Source organism: Aspergillus alliaceus (genome assembly GCF_009176365.1).
Source record: "Aspergillus alliaceus strain CBS 536.65 unplaced genomic scaffold BDW43scaffold_5, whole genome shotgun sequence".
Lineage (NCBI taxonomy): Eukaryota > Fungi > Ascomycota > Eurotiomycetes > Eurotiales > Aspergillaceae > Aspergillus > Aspergillus alliaceus.
Window position 1 is genome coordinate 901,524 of NW_022474688.1, and position 18,168 is coordinate 919,691.

General features: G+C 49.4%; 9 protein-coding genes across 9 annotated transcripts; 5 read left to right on the top strand and 4 right to left on the bottom strand.

The window, feature by feature from the left end:
- Positions 1–1,208: 1,208 nt before the first annotated feature.
- On the top strand, positions 1,209–3,169 carry BDW43DRAFT_182708 (camp independent regulatory protein). The gene has a single exon (XM_032038906.1). The coding sequence runs from the start codon at positions 1,527–1,529 to the stop codon at positions 2,958–2,960; it is 1,434 nt and encodes a 477-aa protein (XP_031904599.1). The 5' UTR covers positions 1,209–1,526; the 3' UTR covers positions 2,961–3,169.
- BDW43DRAFT_182709 (uncharacterized protein) lies at positions 3,170–3,867 on the top strand. Its single transcript, XM_032038907.1, has one exon. It carries the CDS (start codon positions 3,379–3,381, stop codon positions 3,727–3,729), a length of 351 nt encoding a protein of 116 aa, XP_031904600.1. The 5' UTR covers positions 3,170–3,378; the 3' UTR covers positions 3,730–3,867.
- An 831-nt stretch (positions 3,868–4,698) lies between these two features.
- Positions 4,699–6,749, bottom strand: BDW43DRAFT_264143 (uncharacterized protein). Its single transcript, XM_032040643.1, has 2 exons — positions 5,355–6,749; positions 4,699–5,284 (listed from the first exon to the last, which is right to left on the bottom strand). Exons 1-2 carry the CDS (start codon positions 6,405–6,407, stop codon positions 4,850–4,852), a joined length of 1,488 nt encoding a protein of 495 aa, XP_031904601.1. The 5' UTR covers positions 6,408–6,749; the 3' UTR covers positions 4,699–4,849.
- Positions 6,750–6,923: 174 nt separating this feature from the next.
- BDW43DRAFT_264144 (cardiolipin synthase) lies at positions 6,924–8,711 on the top strand. Its single transcript, XM_032040644.1, has 4 exons — positions 6,924–7,628; positions 7,686–7,805; positions 7,897–8,219; positions 8,276–8,711. Exons 1-4 carry the CDS (start codon positions 7,435–7,437, stop codon positions 8,542–8,544), a joined length of 906 nt encoding a protein of 301 aa, XP_031904602.1. The 5' UTR covers positions 6,924–7,434; the 3' UTR covers positions 8,545–8,711.
- A 458-nt stretch (positions 8,712–9,169) lies between these two features.
- On the bottom strand, positions 9,170–11,673 carry BDW43DRAFT_182801 (tRNA modification protein MTO1). Its single transcript, XM_032038908.1, has 2 exons — positions 11,556–11,673; positions 9,170–11,503 (listed from the first exon to the last, which is right to left on the bottom strand). The coding sequence occupies exons 1-2, from the start codon at positions 11,660–11,662 to the stop codon at positions 9,544–9,546; spliced, it is 2,067 nt and encodes a 688-aa protein (XP_031904603.1). The 5' UTR covers positions 11,663–11,673; the 3' UTR covers positions 9,170–9,543.
- Positions 11,674–11,865: 192 nt separating this feature from the next.
- On the top strand, positions 11,866–12,807 carry BDW43DRAFT_264149 (acireductone dioxygenase (Ni2+-requiring)). The gene is made up of 3 exons (XM_032040645.1): positions 11,866–12,020; positions 12,094–12,465; positions 12,524–12,807. The coding sequence occupies exons 1-3, from the start codon at positions 11,991–11,993 to the stop codon at positions 12,656–12,658; spliced, it is 537 nt and encodes a 178-aa protein (XP_031904604.1). The 5' UTR covers positions 11,866–11,990; the 3' UTR covers positions 12,659–12,807.
- mmm1 (ERMES complex subunit MMM1) lies at positions 12,808–14,715 on the bottom strand. Its single transcript, XM_032040646.1, has 3 exons — positions 14,481–14,715; positions 14,394–14,424; positions 12,808–14,330 (listed from the first exon to the last, which is right to left on the bottom strand). Exons 1-3 carry the CDS (start codon positions 14,494–14,496, stop codon positions 12,902–12,904), a joined length of 1,476 nt encoding a protein of 491 aa, XP_031904605.1. The 5' UTR covers positions 14,497–14,715; the 3' UTR covers positions 12,808–12,901.
- Positions 14,716–14,730: 15 nt separating this feature from the next.
- On the top strand, positions 14,731–16,099 carry BDW43DRAFT_182857 (DUF1183 domain protein). The gene has a single exon (XM_032038909.1). It carries the CDS (start codon positions 14,954–14,956, stop codon positions 15,929–15,931), a length of 978 nt encoding a protein of 325 aa, XP_031904606.1. The 5' UTR covers positions 14,731–14,953; the 3' UTR covers positions 15,932–16,099.
- Positions 16,100–16,267: 168 nt separating this feature from the next.
- Positions 16,268–18,045, bottom strand: BDW43DRAFT_297430 (transcription factor TFIIIB subunit BDP1; the record flags this gene model as incomplete). Its single annotated transcript, XM_032044384.1, has 2 exons — positions 16,268–17,943; positions 18,018–18,045. 2 exons carry the CDS (start codon positions 18,043–18,045, stop codon positions 16,268–16,270), a joined length of 1,704 nt encoding a protein of 567 aa, XP_031904607.1.
- Positions 18,046–18,168: the final 123 nt, after the last annotated feature.

Here is an 18,168-nt window from a genome sequence, read left to right on the forward strand (position 1 = left end):
TTTTCTTTTTTTTTATCGTTATTTTTATTATCTCTCTGCTTATTATTTTCCCTTCTTATTTTTTATTTTTATTATTATTTTTCTTCTAAATTATTTTATTTTTTGGACTATCCTGCTCTTCGATCATCATCGTCATCATCATCAGGAAGGGGGTAGGGAACTATTCTTTTTAATGATCTCTCTCTTTTTACTTTCTTTTCCTTCTTTTTTCGGTCTTTTTAATAATTTATTTTTTGGGATTTGGTTTCCAAAAAAAAAAGAATATCATCCAAAGAAGAGAAAAAGACAGAGAGGCTTACAATACCTTACTTACCCTTGAACAACCCTGTTCAGTCAATCTTGATCTTTTAAATTTCTCTGATTTGATTCCTTTTCCTTTTCTACTTTAATCTTGATTTTGTTTTAAACCTTTTACCCCATTTTGCTCACTATCTCTTACTTCGTTTTATCAGTATTATTCTTATTACAACCCTTTTTTTTTATCTCTGGATTATTTCCATGATGTTTCAAGTTGTTCTCTGACATTTCCAACATTCGATTCTGGTTGTTGTTTCGTTTTTCATTTTTCGTTTTTCTGTTCTCCATTTCGTATGGCGTACTGGTGGCTGTTCTGAACCTGAAAAAGTGGATAAAATCGGCTTACATTCCCTCCTCCGGAAAACCAGGCTCTCTCTTCCCCCAAGACAGCTCTCTCATTCAACTTTTGCCTCAACGGAACTGTAAGCTGCGAATTACTCCTTTTCTTCCCTCGTCGGATCTGGTTATTTAACTTAACTTGGATTCCTGTCGCGTCAACGAAAAAAACGGGTTTCATCTGACCCCCCATCGTGCAGGTCCCAACTCTGGAATTACCGCAGCCATTTCTCTGGTTCGGGGCGAGTCTAGTCATAAGTCAACACTATACGATCCCGATCCCTATCCGTGGAACCCAGAGCTCCAGTCGACCCAAGTATTATCTCAAGTATTATCTTGGGGGTGATTTTGATTGATCAGTGATCCCTCTCCAGATCCAACCTTCGCTCTCGCCCAAAAAAAGCCTTGGGAAAAAAGGCCGGGCCCGTGCTTGCTTGTCGATCCGGGTCGCCCACGTCTGGGTGATCCTGCAACTCGTCCAAGAGGAGGGGGAATTTAACTTGCGCCATCGTCCCTGGTCTACGGTTCACCATTCGCTTTTGACTCCCCATCAACCTGTCATTCCCTCATTTTACTTCGCCCCGGGCTGAGAGGACATTTTGCCTCCCCCTCCCGAATTTTCCCATTTACTACCACCAGTCCCATCTCGAGATATCCTTCCCCATTGCGAGAGGGCGCCTGATTCTATTTAGCACAGTGTCTTCTTACTATCAGTCGCGATTCGAAGAAATCGCGGGTTTCGTGTATGCCATCCTTCCTTTCTGCGGGTTGGGAGCCACTACTCTGTTTAATAACAACCGCGAAACCTTGATCAGCGGTGGCCTTAACTCTGATCGATTTTACCTCTTTGGCCCCCTTTTGAACTAGGTTCGAACCTACAATCACCATAAACAATGGTCAACGGCACCACCACGGTGTTGGAGCCTACCTTCACGGGATATGTCGCGACGACACAGGATGCATTAATTTTATTTGAGGCATGTTTGACCGGGGTCCTGCATCATGTGCCCCGCCGACCTCATGATCGGGAACGCGGCCACTTGGTCCGGAGCGGCAGCGTGTTTATTTACGAGGAAAATTCGTCCGGCATCAAGCGATGGACCGACGGCGTCACTTGGAGCCCGAGTCGCATTCTGGGCAACTTCTTAGTCTACCGGGAGCTCGAAAAGCCATTCCCGCCGGGCGAGAAAAAACGCGCGATGAAAAAGGCGAACCGACGGCCGGTCCCTCCGACGAGACCCGGGGAGCCCTATCCACGACATGAGAGTAACGGTAGTCAGAGCTACTCTCCCTCGTCCACTGGCACGTTCGGAGAGAGGTCGCACCAGTCGGATGTGGAAAGAGCGCTGGTCGGATCCTTGGTGGATTCATACGGCTTCAAGGATTCGGGGTTGGTCAAGAAGACGATGAGCGTGACCGTGTCCGGCGTGACGCACCATCTAGTGTCATATTATAGCGTGGAAGATGTGATGAGGGGTGTTTTGAACCCGCCGTCGATGGTGGATTCACTGCGCTTTATCCGGCCTCGGGCAGAATTGACCCAGAAGCAAAGCTTCCGGGCTCCCATTGATGATCTGGAGACCGGCGGCATGGAGAATCCAAATGACCCGTCTCATGCGTTATACGGATACCGTCCGCAGCTCGTAGCCCCTCCAGGGTATGGAATGCCAAATCCTCATCCAGATTTCTACATGCACGCGAACCCTTACGCGGCAACGCATCCGCCACAGTCGGCCCCGATGACCGCCTACTCGATGGCTGGATCGATCCCTGCCCAGCCGGCTCCAAATCCCTATCTCCCTGCTCCTTCTGCTCCGACTCAGATTCCACAGAAACCGGACGACTATCCACAGTTTCGCGCACCAGCGCAGTATGGGACGAGCTTCGATACGCTCAACCACAACCCTCTTTCGTCGTCTATTCCTTCCGCAATGGGCGCGGCCATGCCGAGCTCCCTGAGCGACCGTAATCGATCCCACTCAGATCACAGTCCCTCGGCTTATCGGAACTCTTCAATTTCCTCCCGGAGCGTTGCAACGGATGCAACCTCACCGATGGACCCTGCCACGCCGGCTACATATTCACGGGGGAACAGTTTCAGCCTAGCGGGGCAATTAGATGGTGCGTCGCATCAGTCTCTGGAACAGCGCGGCATGGCGGCTTTTGACCCTAGTATCCCCCGTCGGGAGTCAAATTCAATTCCTACTCCCTATTACGCTGCAGGTGACCGGCATCCGTATTATGTGGGTGCCACCGCTCCAGCTGCCCATGCCAACTACCCTGTTTCTACATGGACCACGGCCGCTCCAGCGCAACCGCAAGTATAACCATCATCTGGGAAACTTTCGGCTGGTTTTTATTCTATTTTTGTTTGGTGCCTTTCTTTGTCTTTTCCCTACCTTCTTTTCCCCCCTAATTCCTCGCATGGTATACGTTTTCACTCTCCAGCAGAAGGGCGGCAATTTGGGAATAGACTCTGCATATACGCTACGGATGATTACCCGGATGATTACTGCTCTTAGAGGAGATACTGGTGGCTGGTTTTTCCGTTTCTTTCTTTCTTTGCATGTTATATGTCCTTTATTCCCCAGCTACGATGATGTGATGCACTGCAAATTCCCTCTCTTAGTTCTAGCCTTCTTTCGTATTTCTCCGCCATGAGGGCCGGCTGTTTTCGTTTTGTTTTACTTTTCTTTTCAATCCCCGCTGAAAGCAATATTCTCTGCGTGTCGCTCTAATGTGATTATGATCAATGGGTCGGTTTGGGTGGCACGGTTTGGGGCGGTTATCTGGTGGTATTCCTATTTGATTTTTTTTCCCTTGACTTGTTACGATCTTATCCTCGCGGGTTCCATGGGAGGAGGCGTGGATTCTGGTGTATATGAAAGCAGATCCACCGGTCGGTCCGATGCAACGCTGCTTGCAGATCCACATTGCTATTTCTTTGTGCTAGTGTTTCATGCGATTTTTCAGCAAGGAGCTGGTGATATCATTATCTACCCTATGTCTTTTTCTCGAGCTCCCCTTTCTGCAATCACGCCAACTACAAAGATGGTTTCGGGTACTAAAGCAGCATCATGCAGGAGATGTATATGAGAAACGTTTACTTCTCTTGTACGTTTGGCGGGTATCTTCTGACGGCGGGACGACTCGGTTTGACGTTCTACGCTTTTTTCTTCTGCAATTCAATTCACGACATGCACATGTGGGTGGTTCTCTCTCTATTCGACTTGATCGATCTTCGGGAAAAGTAGGGTCAATTCCAGTATAATTACGTTGTATTCATGTTCCTTTTTTCATTTCTCTCCATATCTTGATACCATCTCTCTTTTTGTTTTGACTAGGGGTCATTCTTATGGAGCTCATAACCATTAAAATTCTTCCCAATCGCTATAATCTATAATCATAAACGCCAGCAGAATAGAAGCAGAAGAATCAAGAAAGAGAGGAGAATAGCTGAGAGAAAGGACCAGCACTACTACTCCATACCACCGTAACAAATCCCCCCAAAAAAAGAGGGAAAAAACCACCCTCCCAACCCAAGGATCCAAGAGAGCCGCAAAAATCATAAACATGACACTATCCCCTATCTCCTATCCACGGACGCTCCAAGAACTTCCCCGGGTTAACCGTTGAAATTGAAGATTGACCCATTAGGTAACCCAATCCCCATGCCTCATTTTAAGTTTTAAGTTAATATAACTCTTAATATTGCCTTTAATGACATGGGAGTGCAGATCATGTCCGGATGTGGGTCCTGGCGATTTATCCCGAGCGGGTCCTGTCCAATGACGTGCGTCGCATGGCAATTAAGTACCGTTTCTGGGGTACGATCACGGGTTACGGTGGGTTCTTTTTACTTTTTCTTTTCTTTTGGGCCGTCATCGCGGGTGGATTAGTCACCCAGGGTCATGTTTCAGGTGTATTTGAATTTCCTTTTTTTACCCTGTGATTGATTTTCATGGATTATGTGGGGTGTACTATAGTGAGGTTATTTTGGGTTTTTTTTTTTTTTAAAAAAAAAAAAATTACAGACTTTTTTCTTGTTGTCATTAAGATTAAGGTGGGGGTAGTTTATCTTGGTTGGAGCGTCTGCGGCTTGGGTTTGGGTTTTCACCATCTGGTTTCCATCCGGCCTGTCTATTGTACATGTAGATGTTGGTTTTGGGGGGCGTAGATATGATGGGTATCCTTACCTGGAGAGAGGTCTGCCTACCTAGGTACTGGCCCTCGGCTTGTTTGATGCCCCCGGTGCGATCTGCTTCATCCGTGCTCTCCTGGGTTGTGATGATGGTTGTCTATCCTGGATAGTGGCTGTAGATGAGGCAGGGGTCGGGGTCCGGGGGTTATCTCGTTCTATAGCGATATTGCCGCTCGAGCGCAGTGCGGAGATATGCGAGGCGAGCTGGCTGCTATGGCCATGGCCGTTGTTCAGGAAAATTCTCACGGAGAGAGACGTCGGGTCGAAGATGGGTATTATGTTGCTGACTCCGTTCCGGTTTCCAGGGGCTTTCCCTGTAGTGTCACTGGGTGTTGGTCCTGAGTAGGGCGCCCGGGGTATACCCCGGACTGGTTCAACCATGGCGAGATCTCGTGTTACGTCGCGACGGATTTCGTTGTCGTCTTGGGTGCATCCGCCTTCTAACGACATCTGTAGTTTGATGTGAGCTTTTGAAGGCATTGCGATCGACCTCTTTCGATCTGAAGCTGGCTAGACTTACTCCCGTGGTGAACTTTCTCCCTGGCATTTGTACGTAGTCATCAAACGAGCTCTCTAGAGCAGCGAAGTTGAACCCCCTATTCGGCGTGATCGGCTCGAAGCGCTGCCCGACTTCAGCTCGAAAGTCCACTGGCCGTCGAGGCACCGGCCTATAACTCGGAAGATCCAGCCACCATGTCGGGTAGGTGAAGTAACCGAATTGAAGAACTGGATCGATATCGAGAGCGAGATGGATTCGGCTGTCGGCGCGCGGTTTCTGAATCAACATGGCGAAGGTAAACTCCCGCGGCAGGCCAGATCGTTGCAGACTGTTTTCTTCCAGCGACCATACGGCCTCCCCTGCCTCGACGTCGAACTTACGTCCGCGTGGGCTCTTCAATGACCGGACCGACCCCTGGATCCTCATCATCTCATACCGTCGGTACCGTCCGTTCATGCCGGTGGAGGGCGAGATACTGGCCATCAGGGGAAGTTCAGCTACGCCGAGCGATCCAGAGAGACTGTAGTTCCATTGGAGGGTTTCGGGCGAGACAGCTCCGTACAGAAGATGCGGTGCATGCATGAGAAACCGTGGGTTTTTGGACCTGTAGGTGTGCAGATTTTGTGATGCTGTAGAGGTGCTGGAGTTGTTCCGCATGCTGTGAACCGAGACACGAATGGTAGCTGCCTTGAACCGATGCGTCAGGGTGTTGGGAGAGTGGAAGACGAAGTTGATACCCAGGAAATCAACATGGTCGAGGTCTTGATCTGAGACGGCCGCGCTCGAGTAGAACCCATGTTGCAGGCGCTGTACATGGGCCGTGATATAGGCGTCTCCGGGTAATTGGCGTTCGTAGATACATGCTCTGTTAACCATCAGACGGGGATTGGCCAGATTAGGATCTATAGACGTTTCCGCCGATGGGATATCCGGTACACTTGGCTGTCTTGACGCTGGAGGTAATTCAGAGCCTGGCGGTGGTGGAGCTGACGGACGTTCAATAGTGACCGTGGCCATATTCTGATTCCTCATTTGAAATGAATTCGAGTCCTCCTCATCATCCCATAGCCCCATGATGAAATGATGAAGTCCTAGAATTATCCATAAGGTAACGCACTATGGTAAACGGTTGTAGCACCTCGGAGAGATACGATAGCTTGATAAATCCGGGGTAGAGGCATTCTTTACATGTCGCCTCCATTTGTGGAGTCATTTTGTATGACGAAAGTTGTGTGGACAGCTGCTCTTCTTCCTATCAGGTGAGAAGTGAAAGAAGTCAGATGAGACCTGTGCGGATTTATATAGTAGCACGCCAAGAACAGATCGATCTGCTGCATCGGAGCAGATGAACCTGATCGGTGGCCTCAGGTGAGCTGAAAATACTGAAACTACATCATTTTGGGATGTGTCTGACCTGTCAGCCTCACAATTCGGTCATTATCCTTCATTATCATTGATCTCCGTCAGTTTCAGTATGATCCCCCCGTCACATGACGCTTACCGGATCAACTATTGTTCCACAGACGTTTTCCTCAAATCATGAGCCTCGATTTGTATAGCTCCAATCCTTTTCACTCCACATCTTTCGGTGGCAGCTCCCCAGTCAATTGCCCTCGAGTCAACTTTGAGTGGCAATTGCCTGGTCTATTCATTATTCACGCTCCTGCTGACCTGGAGATCTCCCTCGGTTAGGAGTTGCGGAAGTCGGTCGTCGAGCTGCCACCTCTAGATCACCCGTTCGGATAGCTGGGACTGTTGTCGATCGCCAAGGTCTCTTCAGCATCCTTCATTTCTTGCATCCTCATTTGCCATCGAAAAAGGAACCTTGCCCTAGTCTCGGTACTCTCCCTTTTTTCCCCCAATCACTAAGAACTGACCCACTGTGAGCTTGGACGCTACTCTATGGGCAAACGGCTTAGATCTACTGGTAATACATCGGAGTTGTATACTGCTGGTTATGTTTGAGGTGGAACGCCCTTTCTACCCTGAACATTCCTTTCTGTTGGAAACTGTCTCCTGAGTCTTCCACATCCCGTTGTAGTCCATCCATTAACCCCCCTGGGTCTCTTGTCTCATTTTCTGCGACTATCTAGCTTTCATTATGGCAGCAAGGCCTTTAACATTGGCGCCATTTCGCGCATCTCACCGATGTTCTCCTCTGTTCTCTGGAACTGCGCTATTCTCATTCCACGGACATAGTTCTGTCGCGCGGGAAAGATGGTCAGGCCTTCGAATGGAGCTTCGCAGCTCTTCGTTCTTCACATTGGCTGGCACATCAAACTCATTACGAAACAAGTATGATTTACTTGCAAACCGAGTTTTGATAATAACACTTGTCTGACAGAATAGTAGATGGCTAAGCATTAACAATTATGTGGCTTTGGGGGTGGAATCACGATGGAGCCAAAGTTCTGCCCTCCAAAGAAGATGGCTTGCCACGAAAAAGTCCTCTAATGAGACCGATGCTCATAGGTAGGTGCTCTAGTACTACCCCGTGCTCTTCCTACACTGCAACTTCTTCGAAGACTTGTTCTATTCCTCCAGGAGGACTAAGTGGTATTAGATCTCAAACTGGCTTGAAAAAGTCCCCAATTCTCTCTCGCATTCCCCTACCTTCAACTCATGAGAATATCTACACGGTCCCCAATATTTTGACCTTCACGCGCCTGGCAGCCGCCCCTCTAGTGGGGTATTTCCTTGTGCATGACTATCATCAGGCCGCATTAGCCCTGTTTGCTTATGCTGGAATTACCGACCTCGTCGATGGTTATATCGCGCGACGATATAATCTCCAGACAGTCGTTGGGACGATCATCGATCCCATGGCTGATAAGCTTCTGATGACCATCGGAGTTGCTTGTCTAGCAGTTAATGGGTCCATCCCAGGTATGTCATCTGCTACCCCTATGAAGTAGTAATATTAATTCAACCCCCCAAAACAGTGTGGCTCGCCGTCATTATCCTCGGTCGTGATGTTGGCCTCGCGATATCTGCGATTTACTATCGCTGGATTTCTCTTCCACCACCCAAAACCATGGCCCGGTATTGGGACTTCTCCCTGCCTTCTGCGGAAGTAAAACCAACGACCATCTCCAAGGTCAACACCGCCCTGCAACTGCTACTCGTGGGTAGCGCCATCGCATTGCCCGTTGTTCCCGAGGTAATTGTAGACGCATGGAATCTCAAAGAAGCAATGACTGGATTTCAGTAAGTGAAATTTGTCCTTATTCCCCACCCTCTTGTCCTTCCCTTTTGTTTCTGCGAAAAGAAAAATGGTCGGAGTGGGCAATATAAGCCTTTTCGGAGACACTCCCAGCACGTACGACCATAGGGTGTGGAGAACAGGGCTTCCCGTCCGCTCAGCCGTACTTAAGCCACACGCCGGCCGGTTAGTAGTTGGGTGGGTGACCACCAGCGAATCCCGGCTGTTGTACGTTTTATCTTTTTTTAATTCTCTTCTCATTACAAGCTTTGCTCTGGTCTTCCTTCAAATTCTTTATAAGTTCCTTTTTGTTGTGTACAAAACCTAATAGAAGCATATAGATATCTCGTCGCAGCCACCACCATCTGGTCCGGAATGAGCTACATCTTCTCCAGAGACGCCGTAAAGATCCTAAGCAAGGAAGAAGTCCAAAAGCGTATTGCACGGGCCAGTTCTAACGTTGCAAAGAAGAATGTCTGATTGAACATATTGCATTAGTATATCTTGTATGTATATTACCCAAGCATTTATCTTTACATATAGAATGGAGGGAAGCGGGCTACATGTGTGTATTCTAGCTGGGGAGTAGCTATTACCCTCTAGCCCTACGGTCAGCGCGAGAGTACAAGTTATTGTTTGGATTAATTGTTCTATACATTTGAGGGAGTAACTCTGAAATGATGCGACAGGCATCTTCAATGCTTTATCTATAGTGTTAATAATGTACATGGTGAGATGAGGAGATTCCAATAGTATACATACATGTCCATGACCCGTCAGAATAAATCAAGGATACAATCCCAAAAAATGCATCAGATAATATACATATTTATCCTTTCCCGGATTATTTTGCCTCATAAGGAGGATGCAAGCCCTTCCATATCAGGCACCTTTCTTTCCCTAAACCTGTCCATTACGCCTGGTGTGTTTGCCGCTGAATTTTCAGAATATAAGAATGCAAAATGTGCATGTTCGTAAGTGATGTATGTACTAGATTCAAATTTCGATTCAAGGAGCTTGTTGTAGGATATCGTCTGGCGTTTCTTCTAGATTGTCACTTGCTGGTGCTGTGCCAGTTCTCCGAGCGTGTGCGAGTAACCGCAGAGCACCCGCGGGAGTGACACCTTCGATTCGTCTGGCCATGCCCACACTGACAGGGCGGACGCGTTCGAGGGCCTGTTTCTCCTCCGTGCTTATGCCTTGGACTTTGGAGTAATCTAGGTCAGGGGGGAGGAAAAGGCTTTCATCCTGCAGGAACTTGCGGACGGCTGTCTCTTGCCGTGCGACGTATGGAGCGTAGCGGCGTTCGATGGCGACGCGGGTTCGGATTTCAGGGGCAAAGGATGAGGGCGTGTAGACCTTTCCGGATGGGGATTCGATGTGCGGGATCAAAGCGTCTACATCGACTTCGTCAAGGCAGAGAAGGTCCAGGGCAGAACGGATAGAGGTGTCGACTCGGGCCTTGAAGCCTCTGCGGGTCCATGCATTCGAGGACATTTTTGTGTTAGCGAGTAGAGTCTGGAGCTCTTTGAGTTGCGCCTCGGTGTCGGTGAATTGACGCCAGCGTTTGTCCGAGACGACACCCACATCGCGGGCCATTCGTGTTAGACGTAGATCCGCATTGTCCGATCTGGTGGAGATGCGGTATTCACTCCGCGTTGTGAACATACGGTAGGGTTCAGATACACCCTTTGTGATGAGGTCGTCGATCATGATTCCGATGAATCCGTCTGACCGCGTAAGCGTGAGTGGCGACCGACCTTTTGCAGAAAGACCAGCGTTGGTACCAGCGATGATTCCCTGCCCGGCGGCTTCTTCATACCCGGTTGTTCCGTTGATCTGACCAGCGAGGTAAAGTCCGCTAATCAATTTCGTTTCTAGGGTAGGCCGAAGGTTGCGAGGATCGATATAGTCGTATTCCACTCCATAGCCGGGTTGAAGCATGCGTACGTTCTCTAACCCACGAACCGTCCGCAACATAGCGAACTGAGCGTCTTCCGGAACAGTCATAGAGATTCCATTAGGATAGATAACGTCATTAGGTGCAAATCCCTCTGGCTCCAGCCAAATGAGATGTCGCTGTTTGTCCTGGAAGCGAATGATTTTCGACTCAAGAGACGGACAGTATCTCGGTCCTCTTACTGTCTCGCGAATGTGGATGGACTTGTCCAGATTGGCACGGATAATGTCGTGAGAGGCCTCGTTGGTATGGGTCATCCAGCAGTTGAGCTGGCCTTCGTCACCAACGTCAACCGTATTGTTGAGGTAGGAGAAAGGCTGCGGGGGTGAATCGCCTTTTTGGATTTCAAGGGCTTTGAAATCAATGGTTTTTGCATCTAGTCGAGGAGGAGTCCCAGTCTTCAGACGGCCAAGTTGAAACCCAGCTTCACGGAGGGACTTGCTCAGCCCAAAAGTAGCAGCCTCACCCATACGGCCCGATGGGTATACAGTCATTCCGATATGGATTTCTCCGCCCAAAAAGGTACCGGTTGTGATGACCACTCGGTTAGTAGGGATAACCTCACCGGACTCCAGCTTTACTCCGACAATTTTACCCTGAGCACCTGGCACATTCTCCACGCCCTCCTTGGACACCACAATATCCGCTACTTTGCCCTCCAAAACACTTAATCCTTCGGTTCCAAGGAGCTCTTCTCGCATGTATTTTTTGTACAGGTCACGATCGATTTGCGCGCGAGGGCCCCAAACTGCAGGTCCTTTTGATTTGTTGAGTATGCGAAACATGATACCGGCTTTGTCGATTATGCGTCCCGTGACGCCATCCATGGCATCGACCTCCCGGATCATTGTACCCTTTCCGATTCCTCCAAAGCTTGGATTGCACGAACATACGCCGATGTTTGAGAGCGAAGGTGTGATCAAAGCAGTGCGAGCACCCGATCGGGCTGCCGCAGCGCAGGCTTCTGAGCCAGCATGTCCACCTCCGATAACAACCACATCGTATGGTCTATATCAATGATATTAGTGTCATGAGTAAAAGAAAGGATGCAAAGACATACCGTGAGCCATTAGAAACGGTGGCCAGGTCACGAATTGGACCAATCAACCGGGAGCGAGAGCTGTGACCCCATCGAACAAGAGCCAAAGACCGTGCCCGAAAAGCCATGATAATGGGGTATATATGGAGGAGAGTCCGATGGCTGAAAGAATTCTAATACGGAACAAGAAACAAGAAACAAAAATGTGGTTAGTAAGCATCACGTGCATATTTGCTATGGCCGTTAAGTCCGAGGGCGGTGAGGCCGGAGATCTCGATCGTTGCGCAATCGCTGGCCAATTGTGGGGCTCGATTTTCTCAACCCCGCAGACCATTGGCTTACAGTCGGTTTTTTCCCATTCTTCATCTCTGTGCCTGAAGTAATCTTCCCCACAGGAAACTGGAGTTTCACTTGATTCTATCTCTCAAAAACGAAGATTAAGAACCGCAGTCCACAATGAAGGCATACTGGTACGACAACAAGCCGGTAAGTTCAATGGCTCCGGCACCGCACTGCCGTCATTCTCGCAACAGAAGAATAGTAGCTAACTTTGCAACAGGGTGACCAGCGCGAGCCCCACGACTCCGGTCGCCCTGTCTCCGAAGACTATCTCGCCTCTATCGGTGTCTTTTACCGCTACTGCCCTGATATCGAGACTGTTAATACTTTGGCCGAGGAGCGCGGATACAAGAACCGCGATGAGGTTTGCGTCTCTCCCCAGACCATGGGTGATCTCTACGAGTCGAAGGTGAAGATGTTTTTTGCTGAGCATCTTCACGAGGATGAGGAAATTCGGTACATCCGCGACGGCGAGGGCTACTTCGACGTGCGTGGCCAGGAGGACGAATGGGTCCGGATTCAGCTTAGCAAGGATGACCTCATCATCCTTCCCGCCGGGATTTACCATCGATTCACGACCGATGAGAAGAACGTGAGTCTTATGCTAGCTTTTCTGTGTTGTCCCAGCCCCGCTGACCGTGTACTTGCAGTATGTCAAGGCTATGCGCCTTTTCCAGGAAGAGCCCAAGTGGACGCCTTTGAACCGTAGCAAAGAGGTGGATACTAACCCGCACCGGAAGACATACCTTGGTACTCTCTCTAGCGCTGCTGTGACTGCTAACTAAACCGGTGCCATACTAGGTTTAGGATTAAGCAGGGACAAACCTTAGGGAGGTTCAATCGGCCTGGTGATCTACATCTTTCCGGGTGACAGGCATGACTACATTGAACGATTAGATGTGTATATACCAAAGCAATGAGATCCATGACAAATATTTGGTTTCGCTATGCACGTGTAAAGCGCACATTACGCAAAAAGATCCTCTTTATGAAAACATAGGTTAGTATACATTAGCAAAATAAAGCCATTAGTTGGCGGCCGCACCTCCAGGTAAAGTGCCGGGCATTTGAAATTCATCACTCATGCCACCACCGCTGCCTTCTCGGGTCATGCTGTGACTGCGAAAGCCACCTGTTTCGACATTGAAACTACTCGTTCGCGAGACACTATCGAACGGTGGCCGTGTTCCCAGCCCTCGGAACCTTAACCCCTCAGGGTCCCTGCCTATATCATCGGCTCGAAGTGAATTGCCCATATCAGCAGACATGGCGGACCGGGAAGCTGCGTTGGAGCCGGTTTCAGAATCCTCTCCCGTCCGTACACCTGTCCGGCCCATGCGAGGCCACAGGTCCGGCAAGCCTACCACTTGTACTCGGGGCTCCACTACTCGTTCCTCGAACCATGAATGGACACGGGCTTCTACCAATTGAGCAACCTTCGGTACATCTTGCAACCTGCTACGGGAGCCAATCAATGATCGTACTGACAGATCCAATCGATAGTCTGGAAGGAAAGAGAACGCGACGTTGCTTTTCGGGCTAGTTTTCGGTGGAGACTCTTCTTGGGCGTCAGTAGATTCTTGGGCGGGGCCTCTTGGCCCATTTGTAGGTTGTGTCCGTGCATTCGCAGCCCCATCTGCGGTTGGTGGTGAAGGTGAGGGCGACGGCGTGTGAAGGGGGGGGGTGGATGCTGGAACGAGAGATATGCATAATGTCCCTGAAAACCGCACCACTGAGATGGAGAGGGCCACTGGAAGGATAGCAGAACATGGTTTGGGGTAATTCAGTAACAGTGAAGTCTCTACAGCAATAGAGAGGTTGTCGTCACTCAAGTCGACGTCCAGTAATGCCTGAAGCCTTCCGCCGTCAGAATTGGGATCGTCCACAGCGATAATGCGACAATTACTGAATATTGGAAATTCTTCTCCTAGGGATATATCCGTCACTGCAATTTTATCTATGAAGGAAGGCTTCTTTTCTGGGTTGTTCAATGCCGCAGTCAGCGAGCTGAGTATCGAGGATGTCGGATCATCCTTTAGTAGGTACGCTGTTTGCCTGTACTGCGCAATGGTTTGCGCGATCAGTACATTGAACCAATCCAACGATTCTGGCTGATGAGAAGAATGATGGATCCTATGACGGCCATGCTTCCCTGAGGGGTTTGTAGGTATCGCGCTGTAGTAGGTTTTCCGAAGAATGGACCGAGTATTCGTGGAGGACGACGGCACGGGACGAAGGACGTTAGAGTTGGACGGTTTCTCTCTGAGCGACCTAGGATTTCCCTCACTGGGATTTATGGTGTAGATGGAATTGGAGCGTCGGTGTGTTGAAGCGCGGTGAGAAAGTCCGCGGGATGGCGGTGGAGGAGCTTCGCCAAAAATGAAGAATTTGATGAAGGCGCCGATCAACAGTACAACGGAGAGTTGTCCTAGAAGAAATCCCTGGGTAAAGGACAACCTAAATCGGCTCCATTGTTAATTATATATGTATGGACATATGCAAGCAATGCTAATGACGTACGAGGACTGAGCCGAAACGGGCGAGGGTTCATCTAATGCGTCGTTGGTTAGTCAAGAGATTCAACTGCGAATTTGGACAAGAGCGCACTTTGCTGAAATGCCATTTTCAGCCACTGTAGACCTCAACGACCCATCGCCGTGCGGATAAGCGAGGTTGGGGGAAAAATGATTCTCTCCGGAGGGTTTGACTTGGACTTTTGAACTTCCGCAGCGAATTAATTTGTAGACTATAGACTAGTCGGGATTAGCGTCCTATCCTTATCGCTGATCGTTTTGCGACTTCAATTTATCAGTTTTTTTTCTCTCTTCCAAAAGTAATGAAAACAAAAAGGAACAAAGAGCCATCTATCCGCTTTAGAAAAAATTTACTCAACTGGAGAAAGTTTAGTCTCCTTTCATCCGGTAAATTTCGAAATCCAAGACGCGTCACTTTGGTACCTGGTGGATGATGACACTTGTCAAGAAATTAAACACCACCACGTATATAAAAGCTCCACTTCTCGTCAATCTTTTTCTGCAGTTGTCATATCATATCAACTTGGTTGATTTTTTTTTGAAACCATGTACCCAATAATTTGGCGGACTCTTCTGTCTTTCCTCCTTCCCCTTTCTGTCCTTTCATATGGCAGAAACTCAGAGAACCCCCCAGGCAGTAAAGCCATCCTTCTCTCTAAAGTTCAAACGTTGACTCTGCGCGCGAATCGCTTCACAACTGCTCGCCGCGTTGACCCCATACCTCAGCTAAAATGCACTGGCCCTTCAAAAAGAATATGCGACATGTACCCCATCGATACGATACGATGCACTAACGCAGGCTACGACTATGACGAAGAAGACGTCCAGTGGACCTGTACCGCATCGCTACCCCAAGAGTTTAAGCTTGGCTCCACAGACGTGGTCTGTGAGGGATACCGAAATGCGGATGATAGGTGGATACTTAAAGGCAGCTGTGGTGTAGAATACCGACTTCTGCTGACAGAGCTTGGAGAACGGAAATTTGGCCGTGTGCGCGAAGAACCCTGGTCCAGAACGAACGGTAGTAAACAACGTGACAGCTTTACGTTCATAGGAGATATCCTCTTCTTTGTTCTCATGATTGTGGTCTTGGTGGTGATGCTGGGAGCCATGTTTCGACAATGTTTTAGTTTAGGGGGCAACAGAGGAGGCCGTACTGCTGGTCGTAGATTTGGCTGGGGAGGTGGTGGAGGAGGTGGTGATAATGGTGGAGGAGGTCCTTATCCTGGGCCTCCTCCCCCATATAGCAGCTGTCCAGGTAGTAGTTCTTTTGCCTCGGCGCCCACCGGGCAGGGTTGGAGGCCGGGCTTCTGGACGGGTGCACTGGGCGGCGCTGCGGCTGGTTATGAGTATGGCCGGAGAAGCAGTCGTCGCGAATCTCCTTTTGCTGGCCTACGAACGGCTTCCTATAATAGATGGAATGATGCATATGATGACCTTGGAGAAGGCAGCTCGCGGTCTCGGTCCCCTCAGTTCTCTGCTCTGACTACAAGCACAGGGTTTGGTTCAACAAGACGTCGGTGATACGTCAGGATATCAGTCAGAAGAATTTAACTATCTCGGCAAATAAGCTATATACTCCAGCGATTTGCCGGAAACCATGCTAGACAAAAAGGAATCCAGCTCATGAGCCATGATACTAAACGTTAAGACCCGCGAGAGAACGGAGAATACTGCAACTAGGGTACAGGTAAACAGTAAAGAGAAGCGCAAGGACATCAAGACAGATCAGGCAGTAATAAGACTGAACTCCTGGTCAACCACCAAATTAGGATACCGGAAACACCGCAAACGCCTATCATCACTGTCACATTAGAGATCCACAGACTAAACCAAATCGATAGAAAGAAACATTATGTTTCAAGGAAAGTCATCAATAGAGCCCAGAATTTCTTCGTTTCCACCACCAATATTCTTAGCGGCTTGCTTTCTGCTGTTGCGCTTGCCCTTAACGGGTGCGGTATTGCCTTGGTCATGCTCTGAAGCTTGGTTAGCTTCGGCAGCCCCATCAGGATTCTTAAGAAGATCCTCCTGGGCCTGCTTTTCCTTAGCATGCTGATCCTCAATGCGTTTCTTCTCTTCATCTAGCTCTTGCTGGATCACTCTTGGATCGTCATAGATGGTGTTGGTCATCTCCGAGTAAGCTTTAATGTCGACCGCTTCGCGTGGTCCTAGCAAGGTGTCCTTGATCCGTCCCGGGTCACGGCGCTCTTCGTTGTTGAACTTCAACTTGATCTGGCGCCGGGACCTCCCCGGGAAAAGTTTACTGATCATCATAAAATCAGTACCGAACATGCGCAAACCTCGGTAAAATAGTTCCGTCATTTCTTCGTCCCATGATTCGGTTTTGGAACGCTTTCCAAATGATGCCTGGTTGACTTTCCGAGTAAGGGAGTTTTCTACAACATCTTCCAATTCTCCGGCGTTCCTTGCCGCATCCGCATGACGGTCGACTTCCAGCGATGCCGCATCGATGACAATTTCTCCGTTCACAATCCTCATGACTGGTCCATTCTGCGGCTTCGGATCCCCCGTCTCCAGCACTGGGGAGTCTGCATTTTCATTCTCCTTGATAGGCGTCTGCTCAGAGTTCTCTTCGTCCTGTTGTGCTTTCTGCTTGCGTTCCAGCTCGGCCAACTCCATTTGGCGCAGTTCGGTTTCTCGCTTGGAAATCTTTCCTGTCCGTAGATCCTTGCACAGCTCCGACATCTTGACAATACCAGGAGCAATCTGCACAAGCTCGGAGCCCTCAGGCGTCGGTTCGCGCTTCTTACGAGGAGCTCGTGGCTTCCTCTCTCTCGTTTTGGTTATGGCGTTTCCACCACTGACATCTTTAGACGGTTTCCGTCTTTTCGACTTTACCACCTTTAGATTTGAATCGGTGGGAGGCTGCGACTCGGTGCTATCCTGACCTTCCGTAGTTTCCTCATTGGTCGAAGTCTGCGTAGCCGGGGGAGTCGCTAATTGAGGAATTTCTGCAGGCCGCTGGGATTCCGGAGCCGGGGTTGCGGGCTCAACAGTGACCTTTTGGCGCTTGGCAGGGCGAACTTCGGCTGGAACTTCAGCGACCGAAGATGGCTCCTTGTTCACTCGACTCTCGGAAACTCTCCCTTCTTCCACAGAGATTCGATCTTCCCGTTGTTCATCAGGCGCTACCTCGATTGAGGGAAGTGGCGTGGGTTCAGAGGGGGTTGCGGCAGGTCGCTGTGAGAGGGTAAATGCAGAAAAAGAAGGCTTCCGCTTAGGACGAGGAATTGGAATCGCTGTGGGCGTGGCGGTTGCAGTTGCTGGCGGTGTTGGCGCCACATCCTTTTCTTGGGGAGCTGATGACTCTGGGGCTGTTGTTTCAACAGATCGCGAAGGCTCGGCGGTTGAAGCAGGAGGGGCAGGTTCCGGGGTTGCAGTCTGCGTTGGTGGCTGGGGAGTTTGAGAAGCCGATATCTGCGAAGCGACACTGGGCTTTCTGGGGGGGGCAGCCGAAGCTGGAGCGGTGCGTCGAGTGGGCGCCTTGGGAGCGAACTTCTTACCCGACTTATCTGTCATTGAAAGTCATGAGCGCAAAAGAACGGGAGATGCTGACACAAGGTGCAATAGTAAAAATTTCACGTACTAATTACAGAACTCGAGAAGGACTTCATTGTCACGGATGTCGGTCATAGCTGTGAGATGCGAGAGAAGGAACGGATCGCAGTATGATATCCAAGGACTCGGTTGGGGGGTGTGGGGGAGAACAATTGAAGTCGTTTAAAATGGCAGCAAAA

Coding starts and splice junctions, on each gene's coding strand:
- mmm1 (XM_032040646.1), bottom strand. Junction 14,331..14,393: donor CCCGTTTCGGCTCAGTCCTC/GTACGTCATTAG, acceptor GAGCCGATTTAG/GTTGTCCTTTACCCAGGGAT.
- BDW43DRAFT_182801 (XM_032038908.1), bottom strand. CDS start 11,662: ATGGCTTTTCGGGCACGGTCTTTGGCTCTTGTTCGATGGGGTCACAGC. Junction 11,504..11,555: donor ACCGTTTCTAATGGCTCACG/GTATGTCTTTGC, acceptor TCATTGATATAG/ACCATACGATGTGGTTGTTA.
- BDW43DRAFT_264149 (XM_032040645.1), top strand. CDS start 11,991: ATGAAGGCATACTGGTACGACAACAAGCCG. Junction 12,021..12,093: donor ACTGGTACGACAACAAGCCG/GTAAGTTCAATG, acceptor ACTTTGCAACAG/GGTGACCAGCGCGAGCCCCA. Junction 12,466..12,523: donor TCACGACCGATGAGAAGAAC/GTGAGTCTTATG, acceptor GTGTACTTGCAG/TATGTCAAGGCTATGCGCCT.
- BDW43DRAFT_264143 (XM_032040643.1), bottom strand. CDS start 6,407: ATGGGGCTATGGGATGATGAGGAGGACTCGAATTCATTTCAAATGAGG. Junction 5,285..5,354: donor GGAGAAAGTTCACCACGGGA/GTAAGTCTAGCC, acceptor ATCAAACTACAG/ATGTCGTTAGAAGGCGGATG.
- BDW43DRAFT_264144 (XM_032040644.1), top strand. CDS start 7,435: ATGGCAGCAAGGCCTTTAACATTGGCGCCATTTCGCGCATCTCACCGA. Junction 7,629..7,685: donor TCAAACTCATTACGAAACAA/GTATGATTTACT, acceptor ACAGAATAGTAG/ATGGCTAAGCATTAACAATT. Junction 8,220..8,275: donor AGTTAATGGGTCCATCCCAG/GTATGTCATCTG, acceptor CCCCCAAAACAG/TGTGGCTCGCCGTCATTATC.
- BDW43DRAFT_182709 (XM_032038907.1), top strand. CDS start 3,379: ATGATCAATGGGTCGGTTTGGGTGGCACGGTTTGGGGCGGTTATCTGG.
- BDW43DRAFT_182857 (XM_032038909.1), top strand. CDS start 14,954: ATGTACCCAATAATTTGGCGGACTCTTCTGTCTTTCCTCCTTCCCCTT.
- BDW43DRAFT_182708 (XM_032038906.1), top strand. CDS start 1,527: ATGGTCAACGGCACCACCACGGTGTTGGAGCCTACCTTCACGGGATAT.